At 39.3% G+C, this 16709-nt stretch overlaps 1 protein-coding gene across 2 annotated transcripts in view; it reads right to left on the bottom strand.

Moving 5' to 3' along the window:
* Positions 1 to 1522: 1522 nt before the first annotated feature.
* Positions 1523 to 16709, bottom strand: part of hk2 (hexokinase 2) — a 43169-nt gene continuing 27982 nt past the window's right edge. For both annotated transcript variants that reach the window (XM_024804461.2, XM_076890621.1), the window contains 8 exons: positions 16046 to 16194; positions 15728 to 15847; positions 11691 to 11786; positions 10394 to 10493; positions 10062 to 10245; positions 6335 to 6490; positions 3120 to 3356; positions 1523 to 2748 (listed from right to left, as the gene is read on the bottom strand). In XM_024804461.2, coding sequence (XP_024660229.2) covers positions 2604 to 2748; positions 3120 to 3356; positions 6335 to 6490; positions 10062 to 10245; positions 10394 to 10493; positions 11691 to 11786; positions 15728 to 15847; positions 16046 to 16194 — 1187 coding nt within the window. In that variant the 3' untranslated portion in view covers positions 1523 to 2603. The remainder of the gene's footprint in view (positions 2749 to 3119; positions 3357 to 6334; positions 6491 to 10061; positions 10246 to 10393; positions 10494 to 11690; positions 11787 to 15727; positions 15848 to 16045; positions 16195 to 16709) is intronic.

Consider the following 16709-nt stretch of genomic DNA (forward strand, 5'->3'; position numbering starts at 1 on the left):
CGCCCCATAAAGGTAAGTTTATTAGGTTATGTTGTGGCGATCCTCGAATTGGGGGATTTGTATTCATACTGGAGTGCAAAATTAAAACCAATGTAAGATGGACAATTAAAGTTCAAAGCCATCAGGTCCTCAGTTTAGAAAAAATAGAAAAGAAGAGGAGGAGAAACGAGCAAAAGATGCAGGTAAGCAGATGTGTCATTGGACAATGGCAGGTCATCCTGAAACAATCAGAATCAGAATACTTTATTAATCCCTAAGGAAATAATGTGGGTTACAGTTGCTCCAAAAAGAAATGGTAAAAATAGTAACAGTAACAGACTGAACTCCAAACAATACATTATGTTACAGATTTTAATGTTAATTAGTCATTGTCAATTGTTGATTCTTCCTGTTCTCATTGTATGACAAATTATGATGGCTGTTTGGTAGCTGTTTGCATTCTATGCATACTCTCTCTCTTCATATGTGTGTGTGTGTGTGTGTGTGTGTGTGTGTGTGGGGGGGGGGGGGGGGGAGTGTTCGCCCGGGGCACCAAACAGGCTAGGACCGCCTTATTTTTATCATACATTTATTGCTACAGGGATAGATACTCATATTAAAGTGACCAAAGTTTTAAATAATCGGGTCAGCATATGTAAAAGTAATCCATGTGAGCTTAAAGCTCAGGCTTCAAACTGTTCTGAACACTCAGTGCTAAGCTTACATCTTTATGATGTCACACGAAGGGTATCTCCCAGAAAAGCCATACACCTTGGAGAGACCATTTTAAAAGCATTTTGAGATCCTTTTTCTTTTTAAATACAGACACAGGACTGCAGCATTAGGTGAACCTGGAGTTATATTAATAACAGCAGACTGTATATAGCCAACATTTATACAAGCGTATGACTAACATATGTGATGTCCAGTTCATTAGCCGTCCAACCCTGGCATGTGCCATTCAAAGGACTGAAGGCTCATTATAAAGGTCTGCTTATAGTGATTAAGGTGTTCGGTTAAACTGAATGCAGTAACACTAATTAGACTGCATATTAGGCAAATGCACATCTGCTGTGGGCTGAAGGAGCATACTCACCTCTGAGGTTATCAGATGAAGCCTGCTCACATCTCCATGGATATAAGCAAATGTATTTGGTGACAGACACATTCTTTAAGGTTTAGAGGGATCTTGTGATCTCCTCTTTCACGAACACTAAACTGTGTATATGTATATCCTATTGTTGACCTTTGAGTTTGAAAAGGACGCAACATGGAGGCTGCGTAACAAGAATAATGGAATAAAGGACAATGGAGGAAGAAATGAGAGTGTAAATGCACAATTGTGTACTGATTGTTTCCTGAACTCATCCACAGGCACATTACACGTGCACGTGGCTAAGCTTAAAACTATGAAGCCTGCATGAGCCATGCTGTGATTCACCTGCACCCTCACTGCGACTACAGTATCTGTTTGCTTGAAAGTTGCTCCCAAATGGATCTATTTTAGTACCCATCTGAATAAAAGAAAGAGCAAACGAATACATCAATTGTAATGTGACGGTCTTTAATGGCAGTAAAACCGCAGGATGAATTATGATCTGCCAGACAATCTTAGCAGACAGATTATGAATGAAAAAGCAAAGTGCTGTGGTTCTAAAAATTCACTAAAGCTTGATTTTAGTGATGTTGCTGCTGAATGTTGGGAATTCTGATTTTTTTTTAAAAAAGATTCTTTTTTGCTGAGTTTCGGCTTGACGGGCATTTTCAGAAACATGACTTTTTAACCTTTTTGGTAGCAAAATGAAATATTTAAACATGCAAATAAAGTTAATACAAATAAAAAAGAAAAATAAATTAAAAACATTTTCCCACCAGTGCTGGATTTCAACTTTTTGTCTTTTCTCCTTTATTTTCTGACCTCTATTGTTTGGTAAGAGTCCCTGGGGATGGGTGCAGTGAGAATATTTAATGTTGGTACTTTTCCTACAGCATCAGAATAACCTAATGGTAATCATTAGCCCTCTGCTAGCACTACAAATACAAACACAGTATGAATAAAAATACAGAATGAATAAGATTTGGTTTTCAGCATGTCCAGCAGAACAGAACAGTTCACTTATATAAACGCTGTGTTTAAATATTGGTAAATTCAGTACAACAACCGGCATTTCATTTTTGGTTTCATAACACAGGAGTTACAGTTTAATCTCCCACGTGTTCAGCAATTTTCCAAATAAAGGCAATGGAAATGTTTTTGTGACGGAGGCACTTTGTGACACGTGCTGCCTAAACAAGTTTTTCCAACATTTCTTTTTTCAATCAGTGTATAAACTTATACACACGAGCTGGAAGGCAGCCTGGGATATTCAATATTAAAGACAAAGATGGAGTGTATACAAAACAAGCCCATCAGCTTGTAACAGTCACATTTCACAGGAGGTGCAATTCTTGTAACGCGCTGTCTGAACTTCATTTAAAGACTCCCCCCTTCTCAATATCAGCTACAAAGATTACAAACACAAATCTTAAAACACATTCTTACACACCTTTACACTGGGGGTGGAAAAAAAACATTAAAAATATATATATATAACTATTCATGACATCACAGCAGCCTTTGGGATTTACTGCTGTCCTTCATTTTTGACCCTGCAGGCCACTGCGGTGATCAGTGCTGCTCCCTTTCCACTTCCATCCTCCGACTTCAGGAACGTCACCTCACACTGTGGCGCCAAATCCCGCAGTGTTTCTTGCATAATGGCAGAGAAACTTAATAAGCAAAGGAAAGAGAGAGAGAGGAGAAATAAGTGTCAAAAAGCTGCAAGAAACTCTCTTCCTCTACTATGCAAATAAGAGTATTTTTGCAGCTGATGACTACGTTGTCTTAAATGTAATACACCCAGATGGTCTTTTCTTTCAAGTCCTCAAAGGATTAAAAAGATACATTTCTGCAGCTCTTTGTACAAATCATGAATAGTTTATCCAAAAATCTACAATTCAGAAGAAAATATAATAAATTTGTGAATATAAAAGTGTGCAGTGTAGCTCTGTATCCCAACCACTCAGGGCTTAATAGTGCAGGCTTGTCTGATTCTTATGAACTGAATAAAATGCTGTTTTAGGAGATAACTGCTTCTTACTGAGGATGCGTTTTATAAAGCGTGCCATCCACTCCCACGGTGATGGAGAGTTGATTCAAGTTGCGATTCTGCCGTATCTTGTCGACAACAGCGGCTAAACCAGCGCCAGAGAGCTGAGCGGCACGGCGGGCGACCACGCTGCACACCTCCTTCACCAGCACGCTGTCATCGCACGTGGAGCCGGTGAGGCCCAGGTGCTGCAGGATGGAGCGAACCTGACGCATGGCGAGGCGGTCGCTGCGGGTCGGAGAGAAGAAAGTGTTATGCACGCGCAAAGAGAGTCCACTTATTAGACACACAATCATACAGAGCATTTATAATCAGAAAGAAACGCGGAACTTTAAAGCAGACAAAGTCTTACACGTGCAAATTTAAACCCTATAAAGACTCAGAGAGATTCATGGTTGGATTTTAGAAAGATTGCAGACTCCACATGTTGGTGGATGCAGCAAACATGGACCTGCAGCATTGTGACCTACAGAGAAGCACTATTTTTTTGTTTCATCCATTTTTCTATTTCCACATCCTTTCCTCTAAATGAGATTTGCCACATGATGTTTTCTGTCTCGCTTCATAAAAAGCCTTATGGATGATGAGCCGCTGCGAGCTCTCACTCCTCTGCAGAGGACATCTGCAGCTATGGGAAAGTGACAGATGGAGCCCTTTCTGACCAAAGACCTTCTTCCTTCTCAGTCCGTTGCAACGTGCAGCTAAAAGGATCTTAATCACTTCACAATTATTTCAGTTTGTGAACTTTAGTTGATAAGTATCAACATATTTTAATGTTCTCATTCTAAATGACTTTGTGTAGAATCATTAGAATAAATGTCATTTTACCCATTTAAAATATTGTAATTCCACATCAAATGTGCTGAAAGTAAAGAGCACAATTTATGAACACAAAGTAACAGCCTTTCTCTGAAACATCTCTGATCTCACCCATTTCTTTGTACTTTTGCATTGATCTGCTTCTATCAATCTCTTTAAAATCACCCAGCGCGATTGATGTTTCTTTAGATTAATCTGTAATAACACATCTTGGCTCTTTCATGTGCACTGTAGCAGGGGAGGTAAATCCAGGATGATTCAATCAGAATGCTAAACTAAGCTTTCGATAAGACAGAGCCCTCAGGCCCTTAACTGATGCTACTAGCATACAGAACATTTAGAAATCCTGCCATCATCACACAGGTTGCAAAGCCTACTCTCATTCCCAGAGTTTCAAATACGGTCAAAGGTCTGCTTGTCATTGGTCTGTCACGTCCTCCTTATCACATGCAAACGACACCTTGGTATTATTTGTTCACACTGGATGAGCTGAACTTCTTAGCATGCAGTGTTAATGATGCACACAGTAGATGGACTGGTTCTTAGTAGAGCAGGGCGATATGACCAAAAGTATTTATCACGATATACATTTGAAAATTTGCGATAACGATATAACTGACGATATAATTGACACTAGACAAAATACTTTACAACTCCACAACTTTATTAGTGCAAAAAACCCCATCAATGTATTTTCACTTAAACAAGCAGCTGTTTTTTATGTGCATTAAAGTTATATAAAAATTTAACAGTGCAAATTTCTTGCTGACAGTTTAACCAAAAGGCATTTCCAGTGGAAACTGGCCGACATATCCTCAGCATAACCATGTATAATATCCACAAAACTTAAAAAGAGGTTATACACACACAATACGGTAATATTATGTTGAAGCACAGTACGTATCACTCCGTGAGGCTCCTGCCTACGATAGTCGTAATGATCCGACAATCCATCAAGCGGTGCGGCTTCGTAGCTTAGCAAAGTCACACTAAAACATTTGACAGATTTTCGAGCGCCGTGTACATAAAATCGTTTCGAGGTCAGTAAACACAACTAGAATTCATACATAAGGCACACGGGATTATAAGGCGCACTGTCGATTTTCAGAAAAATCGAAGGATTGATTTTATGTGTGCCGTATTTTCCACAAACACGGTAATAACGACGGCCTGCTAGCATGCGCTACCAAAAATAGTGCTTTGTTGTGTATCTGACGGACGAAAGCTAAACCAGTTCCACACCACTGAAGTTGCAGCATTTTTACAAACCAATTCTGGTTCATCGTTTCATTCAACGGTCCACTTTTGCCTTCTCATTCTCTGCTATGCTTTTTCCGCCATGTGCGTATGAAAACAAAGGCACTGCGCATGCGCGTTTTACCCATATTCTATCGCGAGATTTCATTTTCTTATCGTTGCCCAACATTACCGTGAACGGTATGATATGGCCCAGCCCTAGTTCTTAGGCAGCACTTTTCTGCTCTACTACTCAAGTAGAGTTCTTTGAGTGATACTTGAGCACTCAGCTTTATCCAACATGTTTCATTCACTTTTTCTTTCTTCTAAGTAGAACATCCAAACTCTGATGAATGCACTGGGAGCAACTCCGGGCTCTGGAGCGACTAGGGATCGAACCCCCAAGCCTCTCCGTCCTAAGCCTGATCCTTCCTGATCCTGAGCCACAGCTGCCGCATTCAGGAATATTAAACCCAAGCTAGGATTTTCTGTGAAAACACAAAGCTCCCTAACAAAAAACAAACTGCAGTTTTCCAACTGACAAACGTTCGACCCACTGCCTCCCCTCAAACCTCCAAATATCGGCTTAACTGTTTTTGCTCTGTTTCTTTTCTGTCTTACCTTCTGCACTCGGCTTGACCAGGACACTGGCAGTGCATCTCTATGATACCAGCAGGATCTTACACAATGGCAGCATTTAACACCCTGGGATAACAAGTGGCTTTACTATAGTCTGAGCAGCACATGTGTTGGAGAAGCATCGCAGCAGAACAGACTGTGATGTAAAGTCGAGCTTCCTTTTTGGGCTGCTAACTATCATTGAAAAGGAAAAATGGTTAACTCTGTTAACTTTGTATTATATTTCACTAACATACTTAAATAAATATAAAAATATAAAAGGATAACTGGAAAGTATAAAGGATGGCAACATATTCAGACACTGTGATTTTATGTTATCACATCTAAATAGTCTGTGTTGGTTTCAAAGAACAAAAATGAGTCAGTGATACAAAAAGTATTGACATGCTGCTCATCATTTTATACATAATCATTACACACCTCAGGCTTTAGTATAACAAATGCCAAACATGTGACCAAGATGGTGTGAGCTCAACAGACATGTTGAGACTAGAGCAGTTTGTAATACTCACCTTTCAATCTGCGACAGGAACTTTGTCTCAAAGATGCCTCGCGTCTTCAGTCGTTCTGACACTTTGCCCCTGAACAGCAGGCCCTTAGCGGTAAAATCCAGTAACACGTTCCGCACGATCTCCCCCAGGTACATCCCACTGATCATCTTTTCATACCTTCGAGAGAACACACAAACTTCAAACTTTCCAGATCCATGCACACAGACAACACAGTAGCCACAGTATTTACATTATCACCATTTACAATTTCAGTCCCAAATGTTACTAAAAAGCAATTTAGTGAGCAAGCACCAATTTACTTTGAGAAAGAGGAGACAGAAACATTAATTAAGAGAAGTCAGATAAGTTATTTGTTCCATTAACAAAAACAAATGTCATTACTAAAGCAGATTTTAATGGAATAGTTACCAGAATGTGTAACAGGGACTGAAATGAATTCTGTCTAATGTTATATGCTCGGCATGTACAGGACACACACTGCATGAACTCCCTGACGTGACACTGAGACTTCTTTTTACAGATATTCCAAAAGGCTTCTTTAAAAGAAGAAAAAATAACTTAATAAAGCACTTCTTCTTTTGAAATAATCAATGTATAGTATGCCTGTATAGGTATAGCTCTGCTGTCTTACTCACAGCTACATCTTAATGTTCTCTCATGAATAAGTCAAGAGGAAACCAATGATGTTGCCCGACTTGTCTTTAAAACAACAATGTGTCTTTCATTTCATTTCATCTCCCGGTCAAAGGTGTGACCTCCCTCTTCGGTGGCTTGGTATTTTGTATTTTCTCAGAACAAAGACCACAAAGTGCTTTAAGCCAACAAATTAAATGTTTTGTCTGGATGTGTTCAGATAAACAGAATAAACAAGAGAAAAATGTGATGTGGTGGCAGGCCTGAGCTCCTGTGGACTTGAATACAGAATATATAGATTTCAGGAAAAAAGGCTGAACTTGGATGGTTCTGGGACAGCTTTGAACCCTTTATCTCATTCTCACAGGCAGATGCTCTCAAAGTCAATCAGATTGGATCGACAACTCTCCACAGAGGTCTGGGCTTTTCCTGGAACACTCAAATACAGTCAAGACTCATTTTCAAACATATTCAGACTCACTTGCTCTGGGCTTTTTGAATCTGCCTGTATATATTCTAATTCCACTACAAGCTAAACTAAAGTGCAGCTTTTGCTTTATTGTTGAAATAAAGAAACAACCAATCAACACCATGACTGCTCAGATCTCCAAAGAACTGCAGTAAAGTGATCATAATCACACAAACTCATTTTCACAGATAGTACTGAAACTGAAAAGCAAAGGGAAAACTTTGCTTTTCAGTTTTTTCCATCTTAAGATACATGCAAGTGTGTATGTGTGACTAGTTACTCTGGTAAAATGTCCACCTATCATCTTATATCTATATTAATTAAATAATATATAATGTTATATTGCTTAAATAGTTGCATGCTGATGAGTTTGCATGTGTAGCACATGCACAACATAGAAAACAAAAATACTTTTGCAGTTTTGTGTTGTTTTGTATGCTCTGGGTATTCAGTTCATTGGTATTGTTTTTTGTTATTGTTAGTTTGTTCTTGATGGAGTCTGCTGTTTTTGTTTTGGTAATTAGAAACTGTTAAAAACATGTTGCTAACAAACTGTATTTAACCACCAAGTTAAACTATCCAAAGATTGCACATTTACAGAGATGCTCATCAAATGACCCCAGATTACTTTAGCTCTTCTTCTGTTTGATGTGTTTTTAACATTTGATCTGATGAAGCTGATGAATTTATTTTTCCTTAATCTAATTCTATTTATAAGAACAAAATGAAACCTGAACCCCAAGTGGAAATCACTCTGCATCGTTTTAGTTTAAGAGTGTCTCTGTAACAGATGTTCCTGCAGACACAATTCTGCTGTTTTGTAGTCCATCCAGTAGTTTGATAAACAATCATACAAGAACTGTGCTTTTAAAAAAAGATAAAACACTTATCTTATCCAGACAGCTGTATAAACAGCTCTTTGGGTGAATAAAATAGCTGGCAGCTATGCTGAGTCTCTATCATTCAGCCAAAGGTACTGAGTGATCGACTGTGTGCAAAGAGCCAAGAGACAAATGTGATCAGACTTAATTCTCAGCATTTAGACTTATAATCCACGGCCCCCTCACATCTGCAGGGAGAGCAGGACAGGCTACATTCTTCAGTAGTCTTTCTACAGCATCGAACTGCATTTTTCAGTTCTTTTAATGTTCTTAGATATATTTGATCACATAGAAATATTTTACATTTTATCATTGGAATAGGTGACACTCATAGGGATCATTCTGTGGGGGAAAACAAGAGTTATAAGATTGGTGAAATGCCCCTTTTGGATTGGTAAGATGCTGCCAGCACCACCACTTTAATGTGAACACACAGGGTAGCCCCCTGGGTTAACTTAGCGAGTTGATAACCTGCTTTATGCAATCACTTATCCTGATCACTGATGCTAGGATAAGTGAATCCAGATAACAGGAAGGTAATTTGGGTGCACTGAAGGTCATAGTACAGGGCGCTGAGGTCTAAGCCTACAAATATAATAACAGTCACCAACATAGTTGTTTAAAGAATATACATTTGTTATTCAGATTAACTCTTGCTTTTGACTTGTTGGATTTTAAATGATGTGTACTTTCAAAAGGGCCTGATGTGAAGTTTAAGAATTTGGTGAATAATGGCCTGTTTGTTATGAAGTGCAGAATGCTGCAGCGGCAATGTTTTTTTGTAGGCCAACTTGAAAGTTAGCATCACTCTGGCTCACTAGACAAAAAGCCACTGCCAGTTTGTTGGTAAACATTTGGACTATACAGAAATTAAGCTTTGTGAGAATTAAAGATTCATAAATTGTTCAGCAAGATAATCATCACAAACCAACATCAACCATAACACCTAACCATAAACCTTATCTTAGGCATTAAAGAAAAAAAAAATACTGACGTCGATGCAGAGAAACTCATGTCTGGGTATCAGGACAGAGTGTTGCAGTGTCACATTACAGAGGGAAAGAAACGTGAAATTTTAAGAAATAAAATAGTGCAAATTGAGTTTAAAGCACAACAGGGTTAAATTTATTCTCAACATGTTTGTCTGTAGTCTAAAAATGCTGAGTAAGACAAACTTGTTCCTCCTTTTGTAACAAATTATTCCTTCATAGTTTTTGTTTACAGAATTTGGATTGAGTATTTGACAATGGTAAGATTATCTGACTTGTGACCATAAATATCTTAAAGGTCTAGTTTATACGGAGCACTTCTGGAGCCTGATATTTCTAAAAGACTAATGTCAGTAATTTATAAAAAAATAAATAAATAAATCTGTGATTCCAGTTTTCGACACTGAAACTTTGTCATTGTGGGAAATGTCAGAACTGACGGCTGGAATTGCTTTACTGCCACAGAGAGCTCTTGATGTGTGACACTATGAGTTATCTATTCAAACAACTGTCACAGTGGTGACTTGCAGTGTAGTGCACTCTCCATGTGTCTTTTAATTGGCAGCATTATTATTTCATGATAGACTCCCTGACTCTTCTGTGTTTCTTGAGCCAGTGTGTCTTTCTCTCAGTCAGTCCTTGTCTTGTTTTTCCCTTATGTGTTCATAATGGTAACTACATGTGATGCTGTTTGTTGTGAATCTTGGCTCTGAGAATCCACGCTGTGGATTTTTCATTTATTACCGATCCAGTACCTCTGTTTCCCAGGGTAGTTAGAGCAGGCATCGACGAGGCGATCGAACTCTGTGCAAAACTCCTCTAGTTCCCCATTTTCACCAAATGCTCCCCACTCGACATTGACACACATGCGGCCATTGTCGCCCTCCACCAGTTCGATGTTATGCATTTCCTCCATGTAGCAGGCATTGGTCCCTGTGCCTGAAATTAATCAGACAAAATACGAGGACTTTCATAGAACAGCTTGACTACAAAGATGATGAATAAATAGAAATATACCAGACAATGTTTGCAAACAATAAATAAACTTTGCAAGACTTCAAAGAAGGAGGGAGGTGGCCAAACTTACCGACGATGAGTCCCACCTCACATTTGGGGTCCTCGTATCCGCAAGTCATCATGGTTCCCACTGTGTCATTAACTACTGCCACAAAGTTCAAATCAAATTCCTGGAAGCAAAGTAAACAAACGTATTCATATCTATGAACTGGAACTGAGCATCCATTCATCCATTCGCTTCCGCTTATCCTTTTCAGGGTCGCGGGGGGCGCTGGAGCCTATCCCAGCTGTCATAGGGCGAGAGGCAGGGTACACCCTGGACAGGTCGCCAGTCTGTCGCAGGGCCAACACACAGGGACAGACAACCATTCGCACTCACATTCACACCTAGTGGCAATTTGGATTATCCAATTAACCTATCCCCACAAGCTGCATGTCTTTGGACGGTGGGAGGAAGCCGGAGTACCCGGAGGGAACCCACGCAAACACGGGGAGAACATGCAAACACAGAAAGACCTGATGGTGGAATTGAACTCAGGACCTTCTTGCTGTGCGGCAACAGTGCTAACCACCGTGCCACCGTGCCGCCTGAGCATAAGCATAAATATTAATATTATCCATAGCACTAGAAAGACATTATTCGCTTATCTACACTCTTCACTCAACTGCAGTTCTAATGGTTGCGGGTCTGAGAATCCTCATATTGCTTTAGTGCATCATCTAACGCTGTGAGCACCGGAAAACAGAAGATATAAATCATAGTTTGGTAAATTGTCAGATTATATAATAAGATTCTGTACTTTTATAACAAGCACTACTTACATTACTTTATCTTACATTTCAGCCACACACACACACACACACACACACACACACACGTAAATATATATAAATATCTACATATAGACACATGTATATATCTCTCTGTGTGTGTACATATACACTCAGCCATTTCAGAAAATAACTCAAACACAAATTCAAAGAATCACACAAGACCATTTTAATCTATTTGTTAAATCTCATGCAATTAAACTGATGTACTTGTTATTCAATCAGAAATGAAAGTCGTAACTAAAAGCATTGGAGAGAAAATTCAGACATTCACTGACAAGTGTAGGTGGATCTCTTAGAGTGCTGCTCTCCTGGGTCTTACATGTGACTGTATAACATCATGGTACAGTCTAGCCACTTTGGCTCTTTTTATTACATGAATCAAGGGTTAATATTCAAGGCCACAATTCTGTAATATTGTTGGGTCTTTGCTTTACATATAAAACACCTTGAGGCAACTTATGCTGTGCTTTGGCAGATGAAAAAAAGTGAAGTGACTTTAAAATTGTATTTAAGACTGTGATTGATGTACTGACCCCTCTGCTGCGGACAGCTTCTTTAAGCAACGTGACAACATCTTTCCCCTCACAGCCGCTGGCTTTAAACCCCTTCGTCCACTTCAGGAGTATGCCCTAGACAAATTACAGAGTCACGATCAGAATCCTTTGTATTTAGCCACGTTTGTGCACACAAACATTTGACTTTGGTTCACGTTACTCTTTGCATGCAAAGAAAATAAACATTTTTTTGTAGTCAGGGTGTCATTAGAGCTGAAAATTTAAGCACACACAGAAAGAAAAAAAAAAACAACAACTCAGGTCTCAATTAGAAAAACAAAACACAAACAAAAACAAGAAGCAGTCAAGGAAGACAAACCTCCATTGTCTCCATTTGGAGATGTTAGCTCTTTATACAGTAAAGTTACAGCGGGATACAAATAATATCAGGCTGATCCTGCCACACTTTGTGTCCCCTGTCTAAATCACGGACAAACAGTATCCCACAGTTGTTTATGTTTTTGAACCTATTTTGCACAGAGAGGCATTTTTGAAAAATGTATTGATAACAATGTTGAATATTATTACACAGGAAAAAAACAACTAAAATAATCACACCGTGACGCCTCTGCCTTTCTAAATAGAGGGACAGTAACTGCATGTGTGTAAGCGTGTAAAACCTGAAGATAGAGACAAAATACTGTTAATCTGCCATTCTGCAATTCATCTCCTGTAAACAATAACGTGGCGCACAGCGTGACGTGAAAAAAGGCACATACCTTTGACGTTGCCTGACCAACTCTGTATTCCTCGTCCACACGTAAACGCAAAAAAGGAGTTTAAAAAAAAAATCACAGTTTTCAGTGATTCGAAACGCCGTTTACGTGTGGACGAAACAGCTGCGTTTTCAAAAATACCCGTGTAGGTGTGGACGTAGCGTTAAAGAGTTAGTAGTTTATTTTCTTACAACCTGTAATTTATTGCAGATTACTTGCATTTGCTTAATTGTTCACTAAATGTTTGAGGTGTGAAATAAACAGCAATGGAGCAAAATATGGGTGTGTGTGGTTGGAGGATGTGTTTGCGCGTGTGCGTGCACGTGCGAGAAGGAGGCATGGGGCGCGAACATTTTTCTTGTAAAAAAAAAAAAGGGGGGCCTGGCAAAAAAAGTTTGGGAACCACTGGCTTAACACATGTGGCAGGTTGTTGTCATCAATTGTCGCTCCTTGTTTTCAAGTTCAACAACCGAGCCCACTTATACAATCACATTCACAGATCACCAAAATATCTTTCTTTATGCAACTCTGTCTGCATGACACCCTATTCCAGGTATTTTGTTTGGGGCGATGATTCAGAGTTCAAATTTATTCTGCAGGGCTTCTTATTTTCATCATCATCCAAACAACACTCCCTATAGTTCACTGATTGTTCAAACTTCAAGCTGCTGGGAACATTTGATTGTTATTATTTGTTGGGTTTTTTTTTTTTTCTGACAATGCAAAAGGCTATGATTGCTATATCCAAGGTACAGCGGCTTGCAAAAGTATTCGGCCCCCTTGAACTTTCCCACATTTTGTCACATTACAGCCACAAACACGAATCAATTTTATTGGAATTCCACGTGAAAGACCAACACAAAGTGGTGTACACGTGAGAAGTGGAACGAAAATCATACATGATTCCAAACATTTTTTACAAATAAATAACTGAAAAGTGGGGTGTGTGTAATTATTCTGCCTCCTGAGTCTTTGTAGAACCACCTTTTGCTGCAGTTCCAGCTGCCAGTCTTTTAGGGTTTGTCTCTACCAGCTTTGCACATCTACAGACTGAAATCCTTGCCCATTCTTCTTTGCAAAACAGCTCCAGCTCAGTCAGATTAGATGGACAGCGTTTGTGAACAGCAGTTTTCAGATCTTGCCACAGATTCTCAATTGGATTTAGATCTGGACTTTGATTGGGCCATTCTAACACATGGATATGTTTTGTTTTAAACCGTTCCATTGTTGCCCTGGCTTTATGTTTAGGGTCGTTGTCCTGCTGGAAGGTGAACCTCCGCCCCAGTCTCAAGTCTTTTGCAGACTCCAAGAGGTTTTCTTCCAAGATTGCCCTGTATTTGGCTCCATCCATCTTCCCATCAACTCTGACCAGCTTCCCTGTCCCCGCTGAAGAGAAGCACCCCCAGAGCATGATGCTGCCACCACCATATTTGACAGTGGGGATGGTGTGTTCAGAGTGATGTGCAGTCTTAGTTTTCCCGCCACACATAGCGTTTTGCCAAAAAGTTCCATTTTGGTCTCATCTGACCAGAGCACCTTCTTCCACATGTTTGCTGTGTCCCCCACATGGCTTGTGGCAAACTGCAAACAGGACTTGTGGTTTTTTGTTAACAATGGCTTTCTTCTTGCCACTCTTCCATAAAGGCCAACTTTGTGCAGCGCACGACTAATAGTTGTCCTATGGACAGATTCCCCCACCTGAGCTGTAGATCTGCAGCTCGTCCAGAGTCACCATGGGCCTCTTGGCTGCATTTCTGATCAGCGCTCTCCTTGTTCGGCCTGTGAGTTTAGGTGGACGGCCTTGTCTTGGTAGGTTTACAGTTGTGCCATACTCCTTCCATTTCTGAATGATCGCTTGAACAGTGCTCCGTGGGATGTTCAAGGCTTGGGAAATCTTTTTGTAGCCTAAGCCTGCTTTAAATTTCTCAATAACTTTATCCCTGACCTGTCTGGTGTGTTCTTTGGACTTCATGGTGTTGTTGCTCCCAATATTCTCTTAGACAACCTCTGAGGCCGTCACAGAGCAGCTGTATTTGTACTGACATTAGATTACACATAGGTGCACTCTATTTAGTCATTAGCGCTCATCAGGCAACGTCTATGGGCAACTGGCTGCACTCAGACCAAAGGGGGCTCAATAATTACGCACACCCCACTTTGCAGTTATTTATTTGTAAAAAATGTTTGGAATCATGTATGATTTTTGTTCCACTTCTCACGTGTACACCACTTTGTGTCGGTCTTTCACGTGGAATTCCAATAAAATCGATTCATGTTTGTGGCTGTAATGTGACAAAATGTGGGAAAGTTCAAGGGGGCCGAATACTTTTGCAAGCCACAGTAGCTTGTGTACTCCCCACCAGAGTGTCCCAGCAAGTTTAGAAAACAGAGTATAGTTTAGACCAGTTTCTCTACCTGACACACTCCTGTGCTCACATACAGCGTGAAGAAGAAAGTTTTAAGTATAAGAAGATATAAATGAAATAACCTGATCCGTAGCAGGTCTGGCAATTAGATAAATACAACCTCCGAGCAACCACAAAACATGACATCCTGCACCGCATCATTATTTATTTAACAAAAACAAAACCAACTAAGCTAAACCAGAGTACAGTGCAAGTAGCAACCAGGTGCTGTTAATCAAATGCACTTGATGAACTGATCCATCAGCAAGTGTGAGCACCTCTATAAAAGCAGAAGTTTGGGCACTTTGCTGATCTGGGGCATTTGGGCGTCCTATCTACAAAAAGGACTACATCTCAGTCTCATCAAGCCTAAATTATCAAAGTTTTATGACAGAGTAATTAGAAAAAAAAAACAGAATTAAATGTAAGGCCATTTGTCTGACAGCTAAAACTTGACAAAAACTGGTTCATGCAACAAAACGCTGGTTTTAAGACAGCCAGCAAATCTACAACTGAATGGCTGTAAAAGAAAATAATTAAGGTGTTGCAATGGCCCAGTCAAAGCCCAGATGCTGCAGTGGGACCTCACGAGAACTACAAATGAAGCAACTACCTGCAAAGCTCAATGAACTGAAGCAATGCTGTAAAGAGGGGTGGGCAAAACAATGATGATGTGGAAATTGATACAAGTGATTCAGAAAATGATTACATCAAGTTACAAACTACTGAATCATGAAGTTTACTTCAGTCTAAACTGAAACTGACGTAGACCAAGGGTGGGTCTTTGCTGGGGTAAAAAGTATAAACGTTTTTGGTGAAAGGCACCAAGAGAAAGATGTAACCAGTCTGAACTCATATAGTTTATAGGTCATTTTACACAAACACAGAAAATTACCTCATCAAGTTTGGTTTGATCGCAGGGGAAGGAGAACGTAAAACCCAAAGGTAAAGATGCTCCTTTCATGCCCATGTATTCCAAAAAGTCAGCTATGCAGTCCACAATATGGTTGAACAGCTAGAAAAAAAACCAAACAAAAAAACAAAATTAAAAGGAATATTATAAGGTATAAGTACAAATAAGTACAAAGCATCACTTTTGCAAACATCCACAGTACTGTGCTTTGACATGGCAAGTTTTTAACCAACATTTGGCCTTAATTTAGCTCTTAATCACAAGTAGCTTCCTGTTAGTCAGTTTCAGTTGAAGCACTACCTCTTCCCCTGTGCCTTGCATGATTTCCTGTGGGATACTGTAGATCTTCTGTTGCATATCCACACTGCGTTTTGTTCCACTTCTCACTCGCACCAGAAGCACTCGAAAGCTGGAGCCTCCAAGGTCCAAAGCCAAGAAATCGCCATGTTCTGTCCAGGTATAAAAGACATTAACTCATTATATTTAAAAAAAAAAAAAAAGAAAAAAGAAACCTTGTGTCAAAAGCAGTGTTGGTCAAGTTACTTGAAAAAAGTAATCAGTAACTAATTACTGATTACTTCCCCAAAAAAGTAATCCCGTTACTTTACTGATTACTTATTTTCAAAAGTAATTAATTACTTAGTTACTTAGTTACTTTTTTAAAACACGATTTACAACCTGAAGAGGTGATAAAGCGATAGATCTTTCAGCCCAATTCTACTTTTTCTACATAATCCATCATACAAAATGTAATCAAATGGAAAAGTCTCTTTTTTTAAGTTGTTTTATCATTTTTAATCTTTTAACTTTATGCATCAAGCAAAACATTTAATTATATGCAACATTCTCTGAGTTGAATAAATGAGTTTAACATTTAAACCTATTTTCTGCACATTCCAGCACATAAAATAAAATAATTTTTTGTGTTTACACTCACTCTTTCAAATAGATGCAAGTAAAACAC

This window comes from Maylandia zebra, linkage group LG12, assembly GCF_041146795.1.
Source record: "Maylandia zebra isolate NMK-2024a linkage group LG12, Mzebra_GT3a, whole genome shotgun sequence".
NCBI classification, from domain to species: domain Eukaryota; kingdom Metazoa; phylum Chordata; class Actinopteri; order Cichliformes; family Cichlidae; genus Maylandia; species Maylandia zebra.